Below are 27,028 nucleotides of genomic sequence, written 5' to 3' on the forward strand. Positions count from 1 at the left end.
AGCCTAGTTGGGGTCAGTCTCTCCTTCCAGGTAACAAGTGTTTGGAGAAAATGGCCCCAAGTTGCAGCAGAGGAGGTTTATATTGGGTATCAGGAAAAAAAATGGACATAGAAAAAGTTGTCAAGCATTGGAACAGACCGCCCTGGGAAGGAGTGGACTCACCATCCCTGGAGGTATTTAAAAGACAGTGGCACATAGGGACACCATTTAGTCATGGACTTGGCAGTGTTAGGTTAACAGTTTGACTCAATGATCTTTTCCAACATAAATGATTCTTTGAAAAAACTGCTAAATTAGATTACAGACTGTAGTTTTTCCTTTATTTAAGATTGTATGAAACTTTTTATGTGAAAAAATACAGTTGGAAGAACCTATGTGTTTTATTAGGAACTGGGGTATGCACAATTCCCATGGTGCTAATAAACCCTTTTACTGCTACTATATAAAACTCCTGAGCAGTTGCTGTTACTACATAGGGTCAGTACTGTGTAAATGAAACTGTAGATTACAAAGCTGTACTGGCAGTACACATTGGTTATGAAAAGCTGGAAGAGATTCTTAAAACAAGGAGCTGATTTATCTAGGGAAATAAAACATACAAACTAGGAGACTCTCTTACATGATACAAAAATGGTTAAACACAGTCCACAATCAGAAACTTGCTCAAGCAAGACTTGTCAGGTATGTCCAGGTTGTTCAGAATAATAGATGAAACAGCACTTCAGTCTGGATGAGGATTTTTCAATGTTCAGACATCTGAAAAGTACCCTGATTTATTTTTCCTTTAAAGCAAAATTACAGCCTTCTATTAATTTTAATTCTTTTTCATTATGTCCATCAACACCAAATTACCCATGATTATTTTCTAAATCATCGTCAGATTTTCCAAGTTTGTGAGGTAAACTCATATTTTCTTCATCTGTTTGACCTTTATTTATTGACAAGATGTGAGACTCCATGGTTCTCTCTGCTGGAGAAGTTGACAATTTTTCCAGAGATTCCTCCAGCTCATGTCTGAGTTCATCTTCAGAATCTTCAAAATTTCTGCACAGTAAACCAGAGAATTATATTAGTTAAATAAATATAATTTTATTACAAACCTCTCTCAATTCAAGGACTCTTAGGGGTTTTAAAACACTTTATAAATAATATACAAATGACATGCCTAATTGTGAACTGCTTCTTCTGTCTCTGTCAGATTGTTTACCTCTATTTAAAAGGCAAAAGAGCTGCAAGACTATGTTAATATTTCTGCTGTAAATTTTAATGACAGCATTGGCTGTGACGAATTCCAGAACTAAAAGTTAAATTAGCAAGTAAGTTTTCTTTATTTATGAATTTTTAAGAACGCAGAGAAACTTTAGGCAATGCAACCTAAAAAATTGTCCAGTTGTGTGGATTTTTCTTCTGATGTGCTTTACTTACGTGTCTTCATCATCTGATCTTGGCTCAAGTCTACCTTCATCAACAGCAACAGCAGAGTATGTTTCTGAATCATCTTCCTTGTTTTCTTTTGGAGGCAACAGAGTTAATCCCCCTTCTGTAAAGAAAGAGAAACTTCCTTTCAGTTGTATAGTCGGAAATTATAAAAGTATGTGTAAAGGAATAGCAAATAAAAAAATCTTGAAGTATTTTGTTGTTCAAGTTACAACGTAAATGTCACACTTCTGTTGATGCAAAGAAAATGTAATTTTTTTAACAGTCTGTTATCTTAGGAAAGTGGGCTGCAGTGTAGGTGAGTTTGAATCAATTGCAGTGTCAGCTGTATCAGCATGGACCCTGTTGTAAAGCCACCACTGTTCCATGTATGTATTTGAACAAATGTTTTTTACAGGGTTCTTCAACCTCAACAGTTACAGGGGCTAATTCCAGGTTTGTAGTACTTACCAGCCTGCTGGCAGTAGTGGCTTTCCTCTGTCTACCCAAGCAAATGAAAGAATTACATGTGAAGGTAATAGCCAGTAAGTAGGGCTTGCCCTTTCCCCTGCTTTTGAAAACAGCAATGTCCTGGAAGAGGCCTCTCAGTGCTTCAGGGACAGAGCAGAAGTTCTGTCCCTGTTTTTCCAAGTTGCCAACTGCTTCGAAGTGTTTCTTATCACAGACCCTCTGCTAAGGGTAGAAGAAATATTACACTAAAGAATAACATGCAGAATTTACAGGAAAAAACATCCTACCTTTGTCTTCCTCAAAACAGATAAAGGAATCATCAGACAGCTCTGCTTTTGCTAAGATGCTCAGGAGTGTCTCCGGTGGTGTCTGTTTCCACTGCTTCCTGTTTTCTGGGATGTCCTCAGGCAGAATAACATGGTGAGCTGAAGAACAGTAAGGTTCTCAGGTCACTAACACATTACTGTAGCTCAGCACTGTCTTTTGTCAGACTCAGACTTTCTAGTCTCAACACTGATTTCTTCCTTTTGTGTAATTCTGGAATCTTTTTTTTTCTCTTTATGGAATACTCCTGATCCTTTTTATAAGTATTTCATTTGATGGATAGGGAAAAAATAGTCAGGACTACTCATCACTAAAAACGTTTAACACAGGTTTTAATGCTTAAGTAACTTCTTATTAAACCTGGAATAGGCAGGTACAGCTTCACTGAGCAGTCCTTGCTCTGAAACTTGTTGGCTTCTTGGTTTGAAAGAGCTTAAAAAAAGTTCCTGTTTCTTTTGTGCCCTTTTCTTTAGTCTTTCATCTAAGGCAGAATGAATAAAAGGGGATGTTTTAATATTATTCTGCTTTGTCTTTACTATCCATACAAGCCTTTCAGGTTATTTGCTGTCTATCTCAGGTGCAAAATTCTGGAAGAGCTCCTTGTTTGCAGAAACCAGTCACTGGAGACACTTGTCTGCCTGGGAATATAAACAGTGGTACTGTAAAAAGCCTAGGTCCCCCTTTTCTCTTCTAAAGTGGAACATCATCACAGCCACAGCTGGCTGAGGTGGCACTTGTGACAGTGATGGCACCATCACCGTGTGCAGAGGGAAAACAGAACTCTGCCACACCCCAGGACGACATCAGTACTCACTGCCCTCGTTCCTGTGTGCCATCAGCTCAAGGCCTGAGAAAGTGGTGATGATTATTTGAATAGATTGGCATTTTGAGCCAGAACACAGAGTGATTCATAAAACACAGCACCCTTGATACGTAGGAGCAACACAGCATGACTGCAGGGTTAGAGGGGAAAGTGACAACTGTTTTCTATGGCTTAACATGTACAATAACCTCTGCTGTTACAAAGTCCTGCAATTAAAAGCCTGCTGGATCATGTGAACATTCAGGTATGGATGAATTCAGTCTGAATTTTAAATTCTCACTGCCAAAATTTTCAGTGCTTCACTGAAAGCCAGAACTTTCTCACCAAGTTCATTTCCAGCCATGGTAGGACATGTAGATGTGACATCAGCACCAGCTAAAAAATTCATCAGTGTCTGAGGGGCTCCAGGTTGCCAATGTTTTCTGGGTTTTTTCATATCATGTATGGACTCTAAGGGGAAGAAAAAGAAGAGGCAAAGTTCTTTGGATTTTTTTGTAAATTAGATGTCCATGTGATTATAATACTATGTGCCATAAAGAAAGCTCATGAGATAAACTTGCTATAGCCTGGAGTTACTGAATTTACCTAACTCTTATGTAATTTTCAGGATTAATACTCAGCATTGCATTTCCCCAATAAATACCTGTTGGTTGGTCAGACAGTTTTTCCAAAGCTCTGTCTGTATGATTTTCATAAACGTCCACCAATTTCTCCTTAAGATTCTCACCATCCACAAAAGTTAAAGTCTCATTGAGTTTATCTAGTACCTGAAAAAACAGTAAGTTACTCTGGAAACAGTAAACAAATACGGTACAATAGCTAACCCCTTCTCTTTTTACTGTGTTTGCCAACCAACCTCATGTATGCACAGGAAAATTGTGTAATAAAAAGTGGAGCAGCAGGACTCAGAAGCCACATTATGATTTGTGCATCAGAGGGCTGCATGGGGCTCCACAGAGATGTGAAACAACAGAATAACAAACAGTGCTTTATAAATTAAAATATATATACTAGAAATATTTTTTTGTTGCTGTTAGTGTTATTTTTTAAAATTCTAATATACTAATAAAAATCTTAATAGGTAGCTATGACATGTTGATAAGCTACAAATATAATTTTACTAAATGAAAACATAATATTGTCTGTAGTTGTTCTTGCTTTGTGATAAAATTTGCATTTCTGAAAACAAACAGAAATGTACTAAAACAATCTACAAATCAAATTTAGCATTTGCAGACTAACTCAGTTTTGAGATAAGTTCTTCCTCTCAAGTCCATTTTAGGAAACTTAAATATCTGCACTCCTTCATATTTTTCCATGTGAAAGACTGACCCAAGTATCACCCAATTTTCTTGTAAGCAATTATCCTCTTGTAGAAGGGCAGACATATGGAACATGACAACAAATCCTCAGTAGGAAGCTTCATTATATCACAGGCAGAGAATGATGGTAATGGAAACAAATCTTAGATTATGGAGCTGTCGTGTTTTCAGATTTCTCATGTAAATGCTTTGAATAGAACTAAAACATACCTCTGCTTCTTGAATGCTGTCTTCCTCAGGAAAACATACGTCTAAATTAATTTCAAATCTTACTCCTCCCTAAAGAAAATTCACATGTTATTAATTTGTTTTAATAAATAAAAGCATTGAATTAAAAGTACACTGATTATATGGAACTACAATTTTGAAAATTTTTCTTCTATTGAAAATAACTTCTATTTAGCAACATTTTTATTCTATTTAAGAAGATCAAAGTTGAACACATTGGACAAAAATAGATTTCCTTAAATATAATCCTTTTCCTTTAATAATATTTTTAAATTACTGCATCCACTTTTAATTTTAAGGGTCTTTGATAAACATTTAATTCAAATCATTGCAATACACAGGGTTGGTTCTTACAGCTGGTTGTCAACCAGAACTAAAACTGAATACTGTACTGCTTCCATGCAATATTTCACAAGACTTCTAGTCCACTTCACAGTGATCTTACGGTCAGAAACGTTCCTGGTATCTTATGTGCAATTCTAATTCAATTCCCATCTCCTTCTGTGATTTAAAAAGCAGTATAGGGAATCACATTTTATAACAAAATATTTTAAAATTAGCAATCTGACTTGACTTAGAGTTTGAATAAACATGAGTTCCTATGCACTACCAATGCAGTTTGATATAAGGAGAAGGAGGAGGTAGAAATTGATTACTAGGGAATATCTGCTGGGAATCTCCCTCAAATGATCAGGAAAGCTAATTTATTTTCTTCTGATAAAAACTTTTAACAAACAGATAAGCAGCACTCTTAACTGACTCTCAAATAACTTCATTTCTGGACCTACCATAGTAACACAGTAACTTGAAATGTACAGACATAATGAGAAATTAAAAAAAAAAAAACAAACTATAGTAAGGATGGATACTTTTGTGTTATGTCTCTTTTCTAATATTGTTTGGTCTTGCCTATCCTGGAGTCTGACTTGCTTAAAGTTTTCCTCCATATCCTGGAAGAAGAGGAAAAAAAATCAGTTTTAATTACACTCTTTGTAAATGAATATATGTATATCACATAAAGAAAGAGACTTCTTTAAGTAACAATTATAGTCATGAATTTCCTTTACATAGATCTATAAGAATATTCCATTCATTGCAAATTCTGGTTTATCTGGCAAAAAGAAAAACAGAAATTCTTGTATAAAGTGCAAGCCTCTGATTTTTCAAAAACCCATGTTAGAAAGATACAGTAATGTGTCAAGATATAAATAATACATCTTTTATTTTTTATGATCACATGCAAGATGACTCAGACCCATTTCATTCTGGAAAACTTTGGAAGTAACTAAAATCAAGACTTTTAGTGGAAACCTATGCCTGTAGAAAGTATAGCCCTGTTTTGCAATATCTTTTTTTCTGGGAACACCTAAAAATATTTAATTACTTATTTTCATATTATTATGCATCCTGTGAGAACGTTTCATAGAAAAGCAAAGTAAATAATAGCTTAAAGCTTCTTTTGTGATCTGTGAAAATCAGAGCATGCTTTCAGCCTCAGGAAAAACCACAACTATTTACAGATTTTACTTTTATGCAGTTTCTCCAAAAGATGGAGACCCCATGAAACAAAGTGACACCAGGCAGGCCCAAAATCTAATGTTTCTTTTTCACTATCATGCATTTCCCACTAAATCACTGGGAATCCAAATTCTTTCCTAATGTGGCTCTGACTGCCTATAACCTACTTTATTTCATCGAGTAGTGTGAATTCATTTTAATAAAAGTCAGATCCAGGATCACTGAGGAGGATACTACTGATACTGGCTGATTTGTCCCAGAGAATGAATCAAAGACAGTGTGGGACTTGCTCAGAAAGATCTATTTTGATGGCGATGGTACTGGTACCTGAAGTGATTCTTCTCCTGTTCCAGATATATCTTTGTTTTCAGACTGGTGCTCAGCTTTCCCTTGCCTCACAAGATAGGTTTTATCTTGTATTTTCTGGTTCTCCTAGGGAAAATTTTTAAAAAATGTTCATTTCAATTCCTAATTGAGTATTCTAGCATAAAAAAGTAAGTATGAGTACCCATATATTTGAGCTTTGTTACCTGGAGTACTCCTGCTCTAAATCTGAATTCTTTTATATCACTGTGGTATTCTTCCCGAATTTTCTGCAATTGTTTCAAATACTCCTATTGAAGAACAGTAGGGTAGACTATGTTTTTAATAAACCAAAGGCAGAAAGATTAAATGTAATACATATGTTCACATAAGATAGAAGTATCAGTTTGTTTTCTCTGTTACCCAAAAGCAAAACTATGAAAGTATATTGTTTCTCTATTAAAAGATGGGGAAAGAATGGAAGAGAATTGATGATGGAAAAGAGAATCTGATGAAAAAGAATTCTTATGCCAGGAAGGAGTATAATAAGAGAGTTTTGGCCAATTAAGGAAGAGATTCTTTTACCTGTTCTTTCATTTCATTCTTTCTAGCCATGTTTTGCTGATGGTTTTTGAGATGCTCTTCCTTTGTTTGCTGCTGCTGTATTTGGTCATGATATGGGTCAGCAGAGGATGGTCTCAGTCCCTAGGGATATACAAATGAATCCCAGAGCAAATGAGTTTTCATTTAGAATCCTCTCCTTCAGTGCTCACTCAATTCACTCTCCCTGTTCCACTAAAGAATGCAGTAATAATACAAGTGTGCATTTTTGGAGGAAAAAGTCACAGTAGAATTTTACATTGTTGTAGTTTTGTATGAGAAAATAAAACCTCAGGATAAACATTGCAGAGCAGATCAGGGAATTTGCAAGAGCAAAACCTTCTATCTGACAGTGTTACAGTTTGCTGTTCAAAAGACATCAATTCATCTTTGGATTTTCATTCTCCTTCTTTTACAGATTTTATTCTGTGGTTTGGCATTTACCTACCATCTGTTTTTCCACTTTAATCTTGTACTGCTGGGCTTCAAACCGCCTTTGAAGAAATTCTGCAGTCCTGAGAGAAGAAAGCGATGTACATATACTACATTTTATTTCACAGACTCTGCTACCTTTGCACAAATCATTCTCTATAGGTTCTACCACATATGACAAACAGAGGTTTCTTTGTTCTACATGAATATATAAATATGGATAAAATATGCATAAATATGGCACAACAGTAAAATAAGGAAACATCCTTTCCAGGCATTCCCTTTCCTATCACTTCAGTTACTTAAGCCTTTTGAAAAGTGCAGCAAAACCCTTCCACTTCTATTTGATAAATGGTATTGAAAGAATAATTAAATCAAAATTGATTTCCCTGGTCCTCAAAATGAGTGAAAATTGTCAGAATGGAGGCTATATATTCAGCAAACTTTTTATAGTCTTTCTCCTCTGTGCCTAATTTTATCAATCAAACTTTGTGTAGTTTCTAAACTTTTCCTTTGCTTTTTGATATAAAATAGCCATCAGTCACTTGTGAGTTCCCTGTTTCCCATTTATTTCATTTCCTGTCTCAGGAATCCATTTGTGCCACAGGGAGCCAAACTGAATTGACTCTGTCTTTAAATAAGGCACCAGAAATTCAGGTCAGGAAAGATGTTCTAAATCTGAACATCCGTAACTGAAACATTCTAAACACTGTTGTTGAATGAAAATTAATGATTCTGTCAACTTTAAAGGAAAGCTTTGGAAGTATTCAAAATTTCTTTCTCAACATCTTCAGTGTTCATCCTCACCTAAAATGGCCAGTCACAGAATGGACAGGAAATCTCCTAAGGTTGTACCTCTTCTACTTTGTAACAGAAAGGCTTTGAAGAAAACAAACTGCTAGAGAAAAGGGTCTTTATATCTGGAACAGAAATATAAGCACTGCATGGGAAAAAACCCACTTTCATGGCCTTCCTCTCACTCTGTTCCCTTCAGTGCAGAGCTTCTGATCCCTGTGTTATTCTCATTCTAGTATGAAAGACAGACAGTGTTTATCCTTGGTATAATCAGAGATTCTACAGAAAGCTTATGTTTTACTTTTTACCCAGTAAAAGATTGGGCTGAGATTTGGGAGACATTTTGACAATGAAATATCAGATGGAATTTCTGGATGAACAGGAACAGAAACTCTGTTGTTGTGTAACAAACTTCGTAAAAAAAAAAAAAGAAAAATTATCAAAGACGAAGCAGAGAAGGCATTCCACTAAATCAGCTATGCCCAGCATTACTTACTCAGGAAGACTGATAGCTCCAAATGCACAAGACAGACATAAATAGAGTGAAATGTTTACCAGTCGGGTGGTGGAGGTGGAGGTGCAACTCGTCCTTTTAGTTTATAGTAATCTTCAACTTTTTGGCTGATATGGGAAAGGTCATAATGTGCACTAGTTTTCCTTTGCAAGTTGTCAAGCTTCTCATAAAAATGACCATAATGGCCACGTACTCTAATGCTTTCTGCCCTTTCTGCCATATTAAATCTGGAGGTCTGTGGCTGAAAATATAATAAAGGATGTTATTTTACCTGTATTTTACTCATTTTTATCAGCACAAGTTTGAATTAGCTTCCTGCACTTCTCCCCAGTCTGAGTTGCCTGGTAATATAACTGTCTATAGTGCAATTAATTAGTGTAAGTTTTCCGAATCCTTTCAAATATAAGCCAGAAACTTCCAAACTTCTCAGGGCTTATGTGATCTCACCGTTGCCTTTTCTTTTTCCCCATCTCCATCAGCTCCTGTCATTAAGCAGCAGCCCACATTGTTGTGTGAGTGAGTCAGCATGGGGCTTTGTACTCTGCAGTGTCCTTGTCCTAGAGTCACCTCATTGTTCTGGAGCCTAAAGCACTGAATTATTTCTAGGAGAGCCTCATTTTGACATGTGATAGCAAGGGGAACCTGGGATGCAGTTTTGGACAGTACAGGCATTGATGGCTGCTTTCAGGGGAGCACTGTGCTGCTTCATTTCACGTCTCTTTGATTACGTGCATGTGGGAGTTCAGCTTTCATTTCTCAAAGCCCTCACCGTGATGAAACATCCCTGTATTTCTCCTTTGTGACAAGACTGTCGTTTCCATTTCTCATAGGAACAATGAAGAGAAGATGATCACCTAGCTACCACTGCATGATATAACTGTGGTCAGATATCCACAAACCTTTCCATTGTGGGAGACTATATGGTGCATGAGAAAAATGCTAAATTTTGTTTACTTTCTTACATAAACATAAATGCAAAAAAGTATCACTTTCACAGATGATAAATACATTAAATATTCCTCCCCATTTTCCTTCATAGATACACTGAAAATAGGCCCATGTACCTGTGGTACACCCTGTTTATGTTGGAATATAAATTCATATCTGTATAAGAAGAAAGTTTCCAACAGTCAGCAAAGTTCCCAAGGAAGAAGTAACCTCAAAAAGTGTTTATCTCATTTCTCTGTTGAGTAGGTTTTACAGTATGGTATCCAGCAGTATGGCAATCCCAAGCAGCAGGGAGAACAAATTAGCCTATCTAAATAAATGCTAGAGGACTGAGAACTGTCACTAGTGAAGCAGGCACCAAGAGGTCATGCTTGACCAACTCACTAACATTCTACAATTACATGACTGGCTTGACAGACAAGGGGAAGAGCAAGGGGTATTTCCTATCAGGCAACAGTGTTCATGGAGGCTACTGACCCTGTCTGCCATAAAATCCTCATTGAGAAGCTGATGAATTGAGTGTGGGATGAGCAGGCAGTGAAATTGCTTGAACAGTGGCCCAGAGGATAGTGACCACCGGGTAAAGCATGACTGAAGGCCAGTAACTAGAGTTCAACATCTTCACTAATGATTTAGATCACAGGGGAGAGGGGGGCAGAGTGTACCCTCAGCAAGTTTGCTGATAACACAAACTGGGAGGAGTGGCTGATACACCAGAGGGTTGTACTGCCATCCAAAAGGACCACAAAGGGCTGGAGAAATGGGATGACAGAAACTTCATGGAGTTCAGCAATGGAAGTGCAAAGTCCTACACTCTGCATCAGTATATGCTGGGAGCCATCCAGCAGGGAAGCAGCTTGGCAGAGAAGAAGGGGGGGGGGCTGATGGACAACAAGTTGACCATGAGCCAACAATGTGCCCTTGCTGAAAAGGTGAATGACATCCTGGCCTGCATTAGTAAAAGTATTCCCAGCAGGTCAAGGGAGGTGATCTTTTTGCACTGCTCATCACTTGTGAGGCCACACAAGATATACTGTGTCTAATTCTGAGCTCTCCAGAACAAAAGAGACAGTTACAAGCTTGAAAAAGTCCAATGAAAGGCCTGGAGCATTATTCCTATGAGAAAAGGCTAAAAGAACTCAGACTGTTTAGCCTGAAGGTGGGATCTTATCAATGATTATAGCTACCTGAAGGGAGGATAGAGAACGGAGCCATACTCTTTCCACTGCTACCCACTGACAGAACCAGAGGCAATGGGCACAAACTGAAACACAGAACGTCCCCTCTGAACATCACAAAACATTTTTTTCACTGTGAGGGAGGTTGCCTGAGGATGGGGCACACGTTGCCCAAATAGGATTTAGAGTCTCCTTCTTTGGAGATATTCAACAGCCAACTGGACATAGTCCTGGACAACTGGGTGGCCCTGCCTGAGCAGGGGTGTGGACAAGGTGATGATTGGAAGTCCTTTTTAACCTCAGCCATTCTGTGATTCTGTGAATCATGAAGCAACACTTTCAAAGTATGGCACTACACAAGTATCCCTGAAACCCTGCACACTGTTTATCTGGATGTTGAAAGAATGTGGAAATGTACCCAGTGTAGGTCAAAACACTGTGGACAAAATTCTGCCCTTGATTATAGCAGTGCACAGTGAAAGGAAACTACATTTCCAACTTAATCCATCTCTAGATTTGCATTGGCACAAATGTAACTGTGAGGAAAACAAAGTTCTGTGTTCCACATAGACCTGGTATTATTCACACTCAGTGTTAGTGATTGCGTGATGGATGCAGTTCTGGGAATTCCATGTTCCCTATCAGCAGTTAAGCTCATGTAACTGCAGTGTGCAGATCTGGGGGCTCCCAGATCCTAAATGTGCTGTGTTTATGTTCACCAGCATTCAAGGTACTACCGCATGCTCTTAAAGATAAACATAAATGTGTGCAGTGATGGTAAGAAAGAGGCTGGGCATAGCACACAGCTCATACCCTGCCTGAGGAAAGGAGGGGGTGGAAAACAAATGAGAGACAAAGTGGTTGTGCAAAACCAGGCTTGCATTTGGGAGAAGGCTGCCAGTACCAAGTATCTAAGGCAATGGCAGTGAGTGCTGGTGATTTTGCCCATGAATGAGCTGAAGGGCTCAGAAGGGCTGAAGTAACAGGACCAGTGTATTTGCCTCTGTAGCAAAAAATGCAAACATGGAGCTTATTTGCCTTGGTGCAAACATAAATTCAAAGTGTGCCTGAATCCTTTTGTTACAAAGAACCATGCCAAAGCAGCCTAGATTAAGTATTTCCCATTTAGGTTTTCAAAACATATCTTCTGAGGATTCAGGCAAGTTTAACTGTCTCTACTGTCTTAGTATAGGCATTAAGCTAAATATACAACTTAATGTCTTCAGCCTTTAAAGTGTATTTTTTAATTGCAGGTATTTGCTTTCTGAAGATTATATATATGTGTGTGTGTGTGTGTGCGTATATATATATGAGAATGTGGATGCACAGTACCTGAATAATAGGCTGTTGCACTCTTGAAGGAGGCTTCCATTCATTTCTTTGAAATAATTCTTGTTTCTTGAAAGGCATCACTATTCCAGATTCCAGAGCAAGAAGGGCAAGAGCAAGAGATCAGATTCCTGAACTCTTGTTTCCTGCAGTTTGTATGCTTTTTAACAATAAGAGATTAAAAATTTGCATTCTGTCTACATGATTAATGACCATGTGGTTGCAAACCATAGTAGGATGCCCACACTTAATATTGACAGACTGGGTTAATAAACATTCCTTACATCCTTTCACCATCACCATACCTCACACCTCCTAAGCATTCTGCTTTTCATTCTGAGAATGAAATTTGAATGCTCTGAAAACACGGTCTGTCACATTCATGTAAAGAAGATCTTATTGATTAGTTTTGCACAGCACACTGAATAAGAGGGAGACCTTCATAAACTAGAGCACTGGTTACATGCCAGTTCTGAGAACACAAAGCAGGAGGTCGAATTCACAGGCTCCAGGTGCCTCTGCTCAGGCACTCCCTTAATAATAGTCCTCCATACTCTACAAATTGCCAGGCAATGTTGTAGGACTTGTGAAATTTGAAAAGAAAGGCTGAAAAATAAAAAATCTACCTTATCAGTTTCTCGTGTAGGAGAATACAAGTACAGACCATTCTAGTTTGGTCAATCAGTATTTTGCAAATATCTTAGATGCAGTAATGAAAAGCAGTGTCCTTTCTTGGGTTAAGTAGTTTCTAAGTGAGTTTTAAATCTTTCATGAGTATTGACTGTTAGAGTACCATGTTTGGGAGATAAAATGTATTAAAATTGTGATTAAATGACCAGAGATATTTTTTAAGTGCCTAAGTTATTTAGTTGCTCAGGTTTCTGTCCAAATTGCATTGTTGTGTGGGCAGATAAATCTCATTGAAAGTCATTTTCAAAATAACAAAGGTTCCTACAATTCTAATGAATATTTTTGAAAGGAGAGTGGGGTAGGGGAGAGGAGTCCCAAGTGCAGTAACTACATAGGTTATTTTCACAGAACTGTTTTGATATTCCAAAGATAAATTTGAGGACTCGTGATATAATGAAGAATACAGAATTAGAACAAAGTTACACTGCCAGAAACACACCAGATATTCAACAGCTCACAGACATACATTTAGTCTCATTCATGTTTTCTTAGAAACTGCATACATAATCTGGTCTATCAGTAGGTACTAAATCAAAATAGAGTTCACTGTCTCACAAATGAGTAAAATTTATAAGATTTTGTAAAATACTTTTCTATTGCTTTGTAAAATACTGTGGAGCGTGTTTTGCCAAGATTTTTGCTTTTTTCACACAGTAAGGATGTTTTTCATGTGACAGGAATAAACTAGACCAAAGTCTCACTTTTGGAAATTCTGGTTTCTAAAGAACTAAGATTAATGTTTCATCACTCTCCTATGGCAGCTCCTCTAGATGACCATAGCTAATGACCTTTTTTTTAAAAGTTTTAAAGTTTTAAAGTTGTCTTTCCCTGAATAGGACAGCAGTGGAGTGCCAGGGTGAATGTTTCTGCTGTTGCAGTTATCTATTTACTTTTAGTTTTGGGTGAAACCCTTCATCCAAATGTGCAGTAAAGACTGCTGGAGAAAGTTACAGCCAACAGTTGTATCATATGTAACAAATGTTACTGTACCAGTAATGATACATAATATTATTATCATCATTACCTTGTATCTGCTTGGCTGCAGAGTGAGAAGCTGAAGGTCTTTTTCTATGTATCACAGTGTGTCTGACTTCCTCCTGTGCTACCTATCAGAAAAAGCAGTTTCTGATAGAACTGTTTATACTACTTTCATACTTATTTTCTCTCAGCAGGCAGCAGTACAGTCACTCACCTCGGGGGGCAGATACCTGAGAATAATTTTCTGCAAGAAGGGCTTCCTTAGAATAGAATTGATGGATGGTCGATCTCTCGGAGATATTTTAAACAACTGGGAAATTAATATCCTCAGATCATAGGAGTAGTTAGGAGACACTGGTGGAAAACGTCCTCTGCAAATCTTCAGCACTAGTTCATGCAGACTATTGCCTTGAAACTTAATTAGGGAAAACAATAAATAGAGGACAGTAAGTAATTCTAGTTCAGAATGATGGACTTTTCAAACTTGAAAATAGGTAATTGTTGACACAGTCATAGAATGGTTTGTGTTGGAAGGGACCTCAAAGATCATCTCATTCAAACCTCCCTGCCATGGGCAAGGATACCTTCCACTAGACCAAGTTGCTCAGAGCCCCATCCAACCTGGCTGTGAACACGTCAGGGATGAGGCACCCAGAGCTTCTCTGGGCAACCTGTGCCAGTGCCTCACCATCCTCACAGTAAAGAACTTCTTCCTAATATCTACATTTACCATCTTTCAGTTTAAAGTCATTCTCCCTTGTCCTATCACTACATACCCTTGTCAAAAATCCTTCTTCATCTCTTTCAGCCCTCCTTTAGGCACAGGAAAACTGCCCAAAGTCTCCCTGAACCCTTCTCTTCTCCACACTGAACAGCCCCAGCTCCCTCAGCCTGTCTTTGCAGGAGAGGTGCTACAGCCCTCTGACCATTTTGTGGCCCTCCTCTGGGCTCATTCCAATAGGTCCATGTCCTTCCTTTGTGGAGCTGGATGCAGCACTCCAGGTGGGGTCTCACAGAGCAGAGTAGGGGGGAGAAGCCCTGTGCTGTGGAATCCCTCCACAAATCCTTCCTTGCTAACCACGGTTTGCTGTGGAAAATTATTATAACCACTCTTGGACTGTGTTTTCTGGTTGCTTCTCCTAGTTTCAGCTGCACAACTAAAAGGTGTAATGACTTCTGTATCTGGAAGAGTTTTGTTCACCCTCTGCTGTCAGACAGTAACACAGAAGCCCCTCTTTCCAGAAGGAAACATTATATGATTTGCCAAAAGCTGTTCAAAGAGACCTGTTGAACATACACATTGTCTTCACAGGGTTCACTTTCAAATCATCACTTCACCCTACAGCCTCTGCATTCTATGCTCCCTCCAGAATGAAGACACAATCCTGATTTTTTAACAAGTGATACCAGTCAGATAATTCAGTCCCTTCAGTTCACTAGATCTCTTAAGAGGCCAGTATCAATATAGTTTTTAGGGCCTTAGGCAAATCCTCTCTCATCAAGTTCTTTCTAAAATCACCCTTTTATTTTTGTGGCTTTTTTGAAGGTGGTAGAATTGAATGTACCTTAGCTTCACTTGCATTTCCTGTCTACATCTGCTTTGAGTCACTGCCCTCACACTGAATACAGAACAAAACACCTAATATTCATACAAAGTAATATTTCATGTTTTGCCACTTTGTGAAATCAGCAGTTTTCCTGAGCAGTGTCCCCCTTGCTCCCAGCTCAGCACAACTGCTCTATTAGTGCTGCTCTACCTTCTCCCACATCTGAGCTCAGCAAAAAGTCAACATCTGCTGGTCCCAGGAATCTGATCTTTTTCCTGTTGTCAAGATTAGTTTCTGCTGTGTTCCCTTCTCCATGTAACAGTCACAGGCTGAGGATTACTTGAGGCTCAGACCAGGCTGAGGACAATACAACTTCCTGAAGACACTATCTCAGTTATTTTCTGACATAAATGTGCTTTCAAACATATATTTCTTTTAGGAAAATTCTTCCAGGGATTCAAATCACTTTCTGGGGAAATGTGGGGTTTAGGTTCATTAGTAAATATAGACTGGTAATTTCAAACAGAAATTAGTGAAATTATATACCTAAGCCTAACCTTGAAGCCTGTCTTTAATTCTTTGCACTGTTCATCAGTCTTGAAAAAATTTAGTAGTTTTTAAAGAGCAAATATATGTTCAAAATAAGTACACACACATGCATACATGTAAGTTATAGGAATACAACATAATACTTTTTATTTTATTACACACAAAACAGATATAACATGAAAAGTTAACCACTAAAAGTAATTCTTTAATACCAATAAATAAGATGAAAATAACTCTTGTAGCTGACTGCAAATACTATTATTACTACAGGCTTTGCAAAGTGACCATTATATTTTCTAATAATATGGTAATGAGTTGATTGTACAGTACTTACAGGATGCTTTAGTGCACACAGCTCATAAAGCACACAGCCAAGAGACCAAATATCTCTGTGAATAAGAAGTAATTAAAGTTTCAGTGAAAAGTCTATAATATTTTCATCCATGTAATCACTACCTCTTCTCAGCTCCCACATTTATTACCATTATTCTGTCACAGACTGGTGCAAATTTTATTTTTTCTTAAGATGCACTAAAAAGAACAACTAGAAATTTATTTTTAGTTGTGGAACCAATGTTTCTATGGTATCTAATTAAGTTTTATCATTATAATTGGAAAAGGCACATGATACAGGAAGTCTGCTTAAATATTTCTAGCAGGATGAAGGACAAAGCTGATTTAATAGATGAGGAGACAATAAGGGAATAAACTTGTCTGAATAGCACCTCAGAGCTGAGATGCTACTCTGAGTTTCAGACCATTTGGTGTTGATCATATTCCTCATACAGAGAAGGAAGTCTAGGCCCACTCACCTCCTGGCTTTGCAGTGCTTCTCATGTGGTATTTTGTGGTAAACCTCAGACCTATTTGTCTTTCCTGCAAGTGGCTACTGGAAATTTCTAAAGTAGCCAAACTAGCAGCTTTCATTTTAGTGTATTTTTATAAATTGTAAATGAGTGCATCAAAAATTCACAAACTTGGAATTGTAAAGATGCATTGATTATTACATCTTGGAAATGAGAGAAATTTAGTAATTGATGAAGAAGCAGATAAGCAAAGGGAAAAATACTGGTTTACATTTCCCACCACTACTAACAAAAAGTATTAAAGTTTAAAGTATAAGTAATTTTACAAATCCAAAACATATAATTATATTAAGCCTGTAGATTAATCATAGCAAAGTCCTGAATGCTATATTTTCGACATTGTAAGTCAAAATATAACTGACATTATGTATAGTTGTATAAGGTAGTTGTTGTGTACAATGATGCACCCAATTATTGTACACAATAACACAAAACTTCACAAAGGGTGACCATGAGAAATTCCCACGCTCTGCACAAATACTGATTTAAACCATATTACTAAAACGAGTTCTTTCACACCTGCACATCCTCACACACAGAAAGGAAAGACAGAGACTTACGTTTTGTTGTTGTATGGTCGATTTTCACATATCTCAGGTGAAAGGTAATAGGGGGTCCCTACACAGGTATGGGCAAACTCTGTAGTACTAAGGAAACACAATGAACAGAAAAGCTTACACACTGAAAAAGTTTACACATAACTGAACTAGAGACTTCTCTGCCTCAGATTAAAAGCCTATGGGGGACATTACTTCTGCTCTCCAAACAGTTGAATAATGGAACATCCCATGAAAAACTACAGCATTTCCCAGTTGTGTGTCAAGTGTCCCACTATTTTAATAGTGGAAAGTGTTTACACTTCAACAGAAAGCACAAGAATTCCCTGTCCTTGTCTTGGCCTATGAGCCTTGCATTGTATTTTCTCTCTTCTGTATAGCTGAGTAGTGAGACAGCTTTTATGCACACCTGGCATCCAGACAGTGTCAACTCACCACAGAAACTTAATTCACTAATTAGAGGAGGAAATGTATTGTCACGCTCCAATTATATTGTTGTATAAGCCTATTATATACTTTTTAAAATGTCTATACTTGGACATTCAAATTGTGAGGTTTACTTTCTCTCTGCTAGGCACTGTTCTGCTGTGTAGAAGCAACCCTTACAGCAACTATGCCCTGAACACTTCTAAAGGAAGGCACTTTGGGTATCACTTGTTTACATGATGAGATGATCTGTCAAAGATAATAAACAAAGCACAAAAAGAGATCAAATCTAAGCATTTTCCTGTTGTTATCATGCCCCCTGACATGTTTTGGCCACACCTGGCCACTGCCCAGGATAGGCCAACCTTGTCCCCAAAGTCCTTAAAGATAAGGCCTCTCTTTTTGGGAGAACAATACAGATGCAAGGCCAGCCATGACATGTTCTCAGGCCCAGGTCATCATTCTGTGTCTTTAAAAAAAATTAACATAGGCTCACTCTTGGAGGACACACAACATCTGTACAAACTCTCTTCCTTTACTTTCTCTTTAGTTTTAAATGCTCTTCACTTTTGCTAACAGAAGTTATTACCAATAGCTGAATGGGCAGCAACTGTGCCTCCAGAATCTCTTATGTCAGTTCCAGAGAATAGGCAAAGGCTGTAGCTTCTCCACTCTATGTCCTATACCTAGCAAAAATCCAGTTACTAGGCTAGATACATCTGTGGTTCCATGCAGGATAGCATGTTTTAGGATAACAGGAGAAAATGTAGCGTCAGAGCCTTTGTATCCCAGACCTCTTGTGCCTCTTGTGGCACAAGCCATAAACTGCTTGTTCAGGCTGCATTCTGGACATCCACAAACATTCCTGTTCAGTGCAGGTCACAGACTGACTAAAAACCGTGCTTACCTGTTCAGCTGTCTTGCTATGCCAAAGTCTCCAAGCTTTGCTACCTTTCCATTATTGCTAAGAAAAACATTCTGCAAATAGACCCAAAAATAGTATGTGATAATTAAATATATGCAGAACTTCTTAAGCATATGTTTCACAGGACAAAATAACCCCCTCTCCAGTACCAGTTTTATTACCTGTGCTTTTACATCTCTGTGTAAAATCTTCTTGTCATGAATATGCTTCAAGCCCAAGGAGATCTGCACAAACCAACTGAGAATCTGCAATGAAAGTTACAGAGAACAGATACCTATGAATTTATGTGACTCTAATGGGGCATCTTGCTGAAATATATAAAATAAAGGCAACAAGAAAATCTAAAATATATAGAACATATACAATGTAAAGCAGTAAAAAGGGTATTTTTAAAGTCAATGCCTTAGATTTTTCCTTTCCAATTAGAGCTATCACTAAACTAAACAGAAATAGATACCTACCCTACTTCATTTATCCCCATCAAGTTTTCCCTAACTGTGCCAGGGCATGCACTTGAACAAGGACTGAAAAATCATGCCAAAGGAGAGTTATAATAATAGACATTTTTTAAGAAGTGAGGGAATGGAAATAACTAAGAGAGAATTGGCAAGTGTCTTCTTAATCCTCAGTGATGGAAGTCATACCACCCAGCTGTAGTATTTGTAGTCATACCACCCCGCTGTAGTGTTGTAGTATTTTCCACTATTGTATACCACCTAGAATGTGATCCAGGAACCAAAAACAAAAGGAAAAAAAAAGAGAAAAAAGATGAAGGACACGTGGTGAAAGAAACATGGTATGAAGAAACTTGCATAATAAATAAGCACAAGGGTTTGTCCTTTATCCTTGGCCCAGTACAGCTTTCAAACATATATTTAACTTCCAATATGCATGTTTTCTTAAATAAGGGCCTTCGGACTAAATTTAGAAACAAAACTACAACCTGCTTCTACATTTCTCTATTTAGGAAAATCCATGCACAAGAGAGACTTTGATTCAAGTAATAACCTTCTATTCAGCAATGCTTGACATTAAATAGATGATTTCCTGATTAGGGCTGATGCCACAAATGAGGCTTTCTCAGAAGCACATTTGAAAATATAAAGGTATTTTATTATTATTAAAGTAAATCAGGAAAATTTGCTTTCATTTCTTTGATCAGCAGATATATCTTCAGTTTCTATAATTCATTTTTCTGTCTGTATTTCTTTTGCCTTGCTTTGGATATGTATCATTTGGTGTCATTGTCAAGGAGTTTGTGTGCTGGTTCTCTCCTTTGTGCTTTCATGATCTGTGGGCTTGTCCCCTCTTTGCTTTCTTTCATGATCTCTCTGCCTCTAGTATGACTCTCAATAGGATCTTAAAATTTATTATTACTGAACCAGTAATTCACTTTCAACTGACTTCTCCACCAAGGAGTTCCTTTTTTACTAGTAAAAGCAAAAAGAAAAGTTTGGGGGTTTTTTTCAATTTTATGCCTTTGAGTATATTTCCACTAGTTGGATACTACCTACTTGGTTTCTAAGCAAAATTTCATTGTACTGCAAAAGTAGATTTTATTTATGACTAAATAACCCCAGAGTTCAGTCCACTGATTCCCACACAAAGAAAATTTCCTTCAGAAAGCTGAGTTAGTAAAAATATATAAAAGAATAAGTAAGGAGTAGTGGGAAATTCTACTTCTGTGGATTGCAATACTTATCATACTCACCTATTTACAGAAAAAAAAAATACACAAACATGGCCCAAAAGCAGTCAGATATCTGGGCTTGTTTCTCTGTGCTGGTTTAACACTTTAAATAGCATCAAAGAAGTTCTGACCAGAATGAAATGAATGAGAGATTTACCACGGATTTCAGTATAAAGGAGGATATGCCATGATGCAAATAGCACCAAGAAATTAGGAATTTGTATATAATACATCCTCCCTGAAATTGGAAAGCACTATTTAAAAGAAGGGCTTTATAGTTTAATGGGTATATTACTAATGTAAAGAAAAAGTACATCTACAATGCAAAGAACAATAGGACAAAGGGGGCATTTAAAAAGTCATCATCACACTGCTAATGAATTGATTTCAGATCTTAAAGGCTAAAAAATCTTCCTACACTCCAACTAAAATTACCAATTTTTTCTTTAAAAGTTCAGTTATTACTGAATAATTCAAAGCACATGTTTCACATAATATGTTCTTCTCTCTAAAGAAAATGTCATTCACCTGGTCCTCATCAAACAGCACTCCATGCTGCATATTTATCCTCTTCATTAAATCTCCACCATCACAGTATTCCATCACAATATATAGCTTGTTCTTTTCTGAAAGGAAAAGCATAATTTTGCCTTTATTCCTGTATTATTCATTAACACAGCAACAACTTATTTTTATTTTTACGGTCCTTCTTTAAAAAGGTAGCAGTTAACCTCTACCTACTCCTCCATTTCAAAGACTAACTGAGAAAAAAAAATGGATACTTCTAGTGAAACCTGATGCAAAAATAAGATGTGAAAATACATTTAAATGAAGATTCAGCACAATATTAAATACATGAGGAAACCCTTAAGAGACCCCACTGACAGGCATTCTCACAAGAAATTCAGCAGAATGCTTCAAAGTTCAGGTGTTTTTTGCTCAATAACTAAGTATGGAGTAAGGCTTAGGGAAAGGGTTAAAAGTAGACAATATTCCAAAAAGCAAAAATGAACAGCAAGGCCTGGCTGATTGAAAAATTCATCCTATTCTTACCTCTCTGGGGTTAGAAGATTATCTGATTTACATGTCCCCTAAAACAGTCCTGGTCACAGAGAACAATTTGAACAGAAGCTGCAACTATAGTTTTTATTATATAAGGCAATGCTTATGGCAGATGTCAGAAGAAAAATAAATGCAGGGAATTAGCTTTCCTGTTGAATAGAATTCCTTCTCTCTTTTACAGTCCTGAAGAATTCTTTATCCTTGAGTGATAATTCAAAATACATCTGAAGAAAAAGGGCTAGCAGAGTATTATGGGATTGATACTGGATCACTGGAAGGACAGTGCTGTATCAAAGTATGAAATACCAATACTGTTTTTACATTCCAGATGCTGAAAGACATTTTCAGGTGTACTAACAGATTGCATTTCTATTTAATGGCCTCTTTTTGTGCTTGCCTGTTTTGTCTGTGTGTATGTATATGCATACATAAGTATGTATACATGTGTGCATGTATATATGATGTATGTATCATAACCATATTATGATGGTTATGAAAGTCAGAAAATTTGTCCTTATTCATGAAGACATTTGCTTCCTTTCACACATGCAGTGGTATATAAAAAAACTCTTTGAGTCAAGGCAAAAGTTCAGTCTCAAAGAATTTTCAGGGGATTAATGATAGCACAAATATGATGTGGATAAACAAAATATGAGGATCCCGAGGTTAGATCAGATGAAATGATCATTCTATTTCTTGTCTATTTTGTCATCCTTTTGTCCTATTTGATCAGCCTATTCCTTGCTATACTCAAAAGCTTTCTTCTATTGAAACTCCTAGAAAATCCCCATTAAACTCTGGACTCCCATAACAAATCAAAACTAAGCTTGTACAGTATGGACACCTCAGGATCTAGGATTCATGCCAAGTACCCACTCACACATGTGAAAACACAGGTGATGCCTGAATTTGATGCCTTGTATCCATTTCTAGGAGTTGAGATCTTTTCCCATGTTTAAGTAAGGCATTAGGGACAGGGCTAAGGTTGGTCAACACTAGCAAGGGGGTTTTTCTGCCTTCCACTCCTTTCACCACAATTAAAACAGAAAGGTTAAAAGTAAACCTTGCAAAGAAGCATAGAAGGTTACAATATTTGCATGTTTCATCTTGGCCAGCAGAATAACTTCCTTTTCAGAGGCTTCTTTTTCTTTCACAGGCATCTACAAAGAATAAAAAAACTAAATGTTAGCAATGGTATATTTAACCCTTTTCAAAAATACTTACATCATTACCAAACTATTCCCACTAATACAAAAATACAGTCTACCAAGATGATGTAGAAATATTATAAAGTGTGATGTATATATAACATTAAAAATAAATTTGCAGTGTATGTTTGAAAGTGTATTGGAATATTAGTGAAGTCAAACCCAAATTTGATATTTTACTAACAGGCAAATGCATATCTTTAAACTTAAGTTAAAGAATTTAAACTCTAAAGTTAAAGAATTTCCTTAAGAATTTGAAGAGTATGGATGTAGATGACTCCGTAATGATAACAGTGGTGATGTCAAAAAATCACAGTAAAAAAATCCTTCATTTTCCTGGTGTTACTTGTTCTTTCAACATTTCAGGCAAACTCTTTGCCCTGTTACATTAATGGAAAACTTCTATTTAGTTTATTATGATCACACTTCCATACCTAAAAATTCATTTCTCTGACTATCCATCCTTCATGACGTCCTCTTGTATTTATAAAGTTTCTTTCCCTCATTATTGTGAAATACTTTTGAAAAGTAATCCTTAAAGATTCAAAAATCAGTAACTGAATAAAACACACTCGACCATATAAAAAAAAAATCTTTTGACTTCAAAGTAGCAATTTTCTGTCTCTGGTTTCTGATTTTTGAACAAGTGGGATTCACATATTCGCAGCAGCCATTCTTCTAGTTGTACATCAAAATCTAAGATTAGAAATGCATGGGGTTTATTGTCACGAGCAAAGAGAGAAACTACCCATCTTTTCATTTAGCTGTCATTACTCATGTGTCAGCTTTTCTGGGTTTGAATCTGGAAGACATACAGCTCTTTCTAGAACTCATTCTTCTACTCTAATTCTCTATTATATTAGAAACTCACTGGAGTGGCCCAGAATAGCAACAGACCTGTCAAATGCATATAGGCACTCATTGAAACTGACTGTTAAAACCTCTGCATTGAAATCACAAAGATTTTAATTGCCTTTATGGAACCAGATACAGCCCTGGTATTCCGCCAGCACCTGAGCAAGTGCCCTAAACTGCCTCTGCAGTCAGTGGGAAGGAAGACAGAAGCTTCATGGCCCAGTTGAGCTCATTCTAAATCAGAAATCTAAAACATATGTGACCAACAGCTTCCTAAAAAGACATAATTCTCTTGTTCTCCTTGAAAGGTGTCTGGCCAAGCAGCTCAAATGCTGACAGCAGCAGAATGGAAATTTAAAATCAGATGAGATGAATCAAACTGCCATAAACATAAATGAGAATTGGAAATACTCCATTGTGAATTACTCACATCTGAAAATATGGACGTGGGAAACAAGGAAATGAAAAAGCTTAGAGAAATTTACCATAGAATTGTGATTTGTTATTTTAGTGGCAATATTTTCATTGTAGTTGAATCAACTATTACAGAATTTGAATTAGGCAGTGCCACACGTTGTAGGCAGAAAGAAGCTTTGAAAAGAACAAAAATGCAGTAAAAAGCAAAGACTTAATACCAAAATATGTATTTCATCTATGCTTTTAAACTAATAAATTAGCAAAGAATACAGTCTTTGGAAAGCTTAGCTCTATATAATTGAGATGGAACTACAAAGAAGATAAAATATAACCTAATTTCATATCCAGCTAAATACAAGTAACAGAATCTGGTAAATATAATTCAGGTTTTCTTGTTTTACCTTAGTTAAATTGATCTCTTTGATAACACACGGCTCATTATCCATTTTTGCTTTTGCCAAGAATATTTTGCCAAAAGATCCTTCTCCAATTTGTTTAATGACTTCATATTTATCCATGATGTATTCGTCTTAGAGCAGTGGCTAAAATAAAAATTCCCCAAATTAGTACTGCACATAGTCAGTGCTTTAACATCCAAGTTGGTGCTACTGAAATAGACACTACCTTTTAAGACTGTCATTTTTATTACTTTTTATAACATTACTGCTGTTGATTCTTCCTAAAAATATCATGTCCTGAAAGCATGCAGATTACCGCAGAGCTTAACTTTTAATAAGCAGCAAGTTTATCAATCTCTCATAAAGAAAAGCATAGTGCACCCTAAAGTTAATGCATGGGAAGGAAGCAGAGGGTACTGTGTAGGATTATGATATGATTTTGTAAAATGTGACATTATTTCTTGAATGGAACAATAGTGTGGAATGGATCTTTTAATGGAAAAAAAAATCATCTATTCCATATTGATTTGGTTTATACTAATGTGATGTAACAGCAAAGCCACAGGACCATGGCCTGTGAAATAAGGCCTTAGGGGTATCTGGAATCCTCTGTGAGGAGCACTGAAGTCAGTGGGTACTTGCAGCAGCTCCACAGGAAAAGCCGCACCCCTGAATATGAGCAAACACTACAAAACTGCTCTCGTTAGTTGTCCTGAGCTTTAGCAAGGGAGATTAGCTCCAACAGCAGACGTTCCCCGCCAGACGAGCTGTGCAATAGGCTCCACGGCTGGCAGGCTCCGAGGGGCACAGGCAGGGCCAGCAGGGCGGCCTGGGCCGTGTGCGGTGTCGGTGTCGGCTCAGGGGGGCTCCTGTCGGCAGTCACAGGGGAGCGCTCGCCGGGCTCGGCCTGTGCCGCATCCACAGGCGACAGGAGGGCACCCCCCGGGCACAGAGGTGCTGGGGAGAGCGGCGGGGCCTGCCCCGAGTCCCGGGGGTGACCCGAGAGCCATCCAGGCCGGGTGGACACACCGCGGGGGATGGAGCGCTCCGGCCGCCCGCGTCCCCATGGCGACGGGACGGGACGCGCCGCCGGGAAGTCCTGGCCGGGGCCTCCCTGCCCTGCTCTGCCCGGCCCCGCTCGGCCCGGCTCGGTTCGGTTGGGTCCTGCCGGCCCCGGCCCCGGTACCTACGTACGCTCCGCCGCCTCCGGAGCCACCCGGCCAGGGGAGGACCCGGCCCCGCTCCGCTCCGCGCCCCGCCCGAGGAGGGGCGTTTGCCACTCCTTTTGCCGCTTCGGGAGCGGCAGAGCCTTATTTCCCTGACACAAAGCGCCCCTCCCTCCCTCCCTCCCTCCCACGGGCACGGACTTGTGGTTTGCACGGTCAGGGGTGACCCGAAAGGAAATCTCGGCTGCCCCAAGGTCTTGGATCCTTGGAGAAAACTCTCGGACCGCCCTGTGTGCAGTAGGGGAGGTGAGGTATGAACGGGCTCCACACCAGAACTACAGATTTCCTAAAGCTTTGTGTATTATTCCTAATATTATTTATTACAGTGACATAGTCTGGGACAGCTTCCCCAGGAGAACTCTGCCAAGAACTTTTGTGCTCTCCCTTGTCACATTTTTCTTGTAAAGTGTCTATTTATTGCCCAGTAACCAGAACAGAGCCCGAATTTGACATTGCCCATAGCACTCTCTGCAGCAAAAGTGTCCCTCTGATCAAAGTCAGAAAATTGGTCCTTATTCATGAGTACATTTGCTTCCCTTCACACCTGCAGTGGCATATAACTCTTTTCATTGAATCGAGACAAAAGCTCAGTCTCAAAAGAATTTTCAGGGGATTAATGATAGTACAAAGCCTCAACTATTTATCACAGCTACGTATTTCCCATAATATGCCCTTCAAACATCAGTCATGCATACACATGTATTGGGTTTGTGTGGCAGGGTTTTGGCAGCAGACAGGAGCTACAGGGGTGGCATCTGCCAGAAGCTTCCTGCATGTTTGACAGAGCCAATGCCTGCCAGCTCCAAGCAGACCCACCCAACCGTGTCCCCATCCATGCCCCTCTCTCTGCTTCTCTGATCTGTAATCCATGGCTGATGGGCTCAGCCTGACAAGTGAAGTGAAACTGAGTCCAGAAGAAGAGAGGGTGGGAGAAAAGTGTTCCAAGATTTGGGTTTATGTTTCATTACTCTGCTCTGATTTGGTTGGTAATAAATCCATTGCCTCAGGTCAAGTCTGTTTTGCCTGTGACAGTAAGTGGTGAGTGATCTCTCCCTGCGCTTATCTTGACACATGAGCCTTTCATTCAGTTTTCTCTCCCCTGCCCAGCTGAGGAGGGGAGTGACAGAGAGGCTTTGGTGGCACCTGATATCCACACACCACAATGCTGCATTTCATTATGTACTCAAGAAAAACACCTTTACACCTTCTCAGAGTGCCGCACCATCTCCTTGAATACGACAAGAGGACAGTCTGAACAATGCTATAATTTGACTGAAGATTTCTGCAAAGCTATTACCAACTCTGAATATATCTAATACATGGACTTGTTTAGCTATCTGAAAGTGTTCTTTCTAAACAAGTTTATTGTGCATTTTCCATCCTTGGTTTTGTGATACAGAAAACATACTCACTGAGATCTTTTTGACTGAAAT

At 38.2% G+C, this 27,028-nt stretch overlaps 1 protein-coding gene across 1 annotated transcript; it reads right to left on the bottom strand.

The window, feature by feature from the left end:
• Positions 1-430: 430 nt before the first annotated feature.
• LOC310906002 (serine/threonine-protein kinase Nek5-like) lies at positions 431-24,489 on the bottom strand (the record flags this gene model as incomplete). Its single annotated transcript, XM_083854967.1, has 20 exons — positions 431-1,044; positions 1,426-1,540; positions 2,175-2,312; positions 3,359-3,484; positions 3,678-3,801; positions 4,567-4,635; positions 5,454-5,534; positions 6,430-6,534; positions 6,633-6,716; positions 6,991-7,110; positions 7,454-7,520; positions 8,788-8,987; positions 14,084-14,284; positions 16,300-16,354; positions 17,392-17,478; positions 18,722-18,792; positions 18,901-18,984; positions 20,958-21,055; positions 22,555-22,651; positions 24,373-24,489. 20 exons carry the CDS (start codon positions 24,487-24,489, stop codon positions 849-851), a joined length of 2,235 nt encoding a protein of 744 aa, XP_083711093.1. The 3' UTR covers positions 431-848.
• Between the last annotated feature and the right edge of the window lie 2,539 nt (positions 24,490-27,028).

Source organism: Zosterops lateralis, assembly GCF_965231275.1.
Source record: "Zosterops lateralis genome assembly, chromosome: 2".
Classification (NCBI taxonomy): Eukaryota; Metazoa; Chordata; class Aves; order Passeriformes; family Zosteropidae; genus Zosterops; species Zosterops lateralis.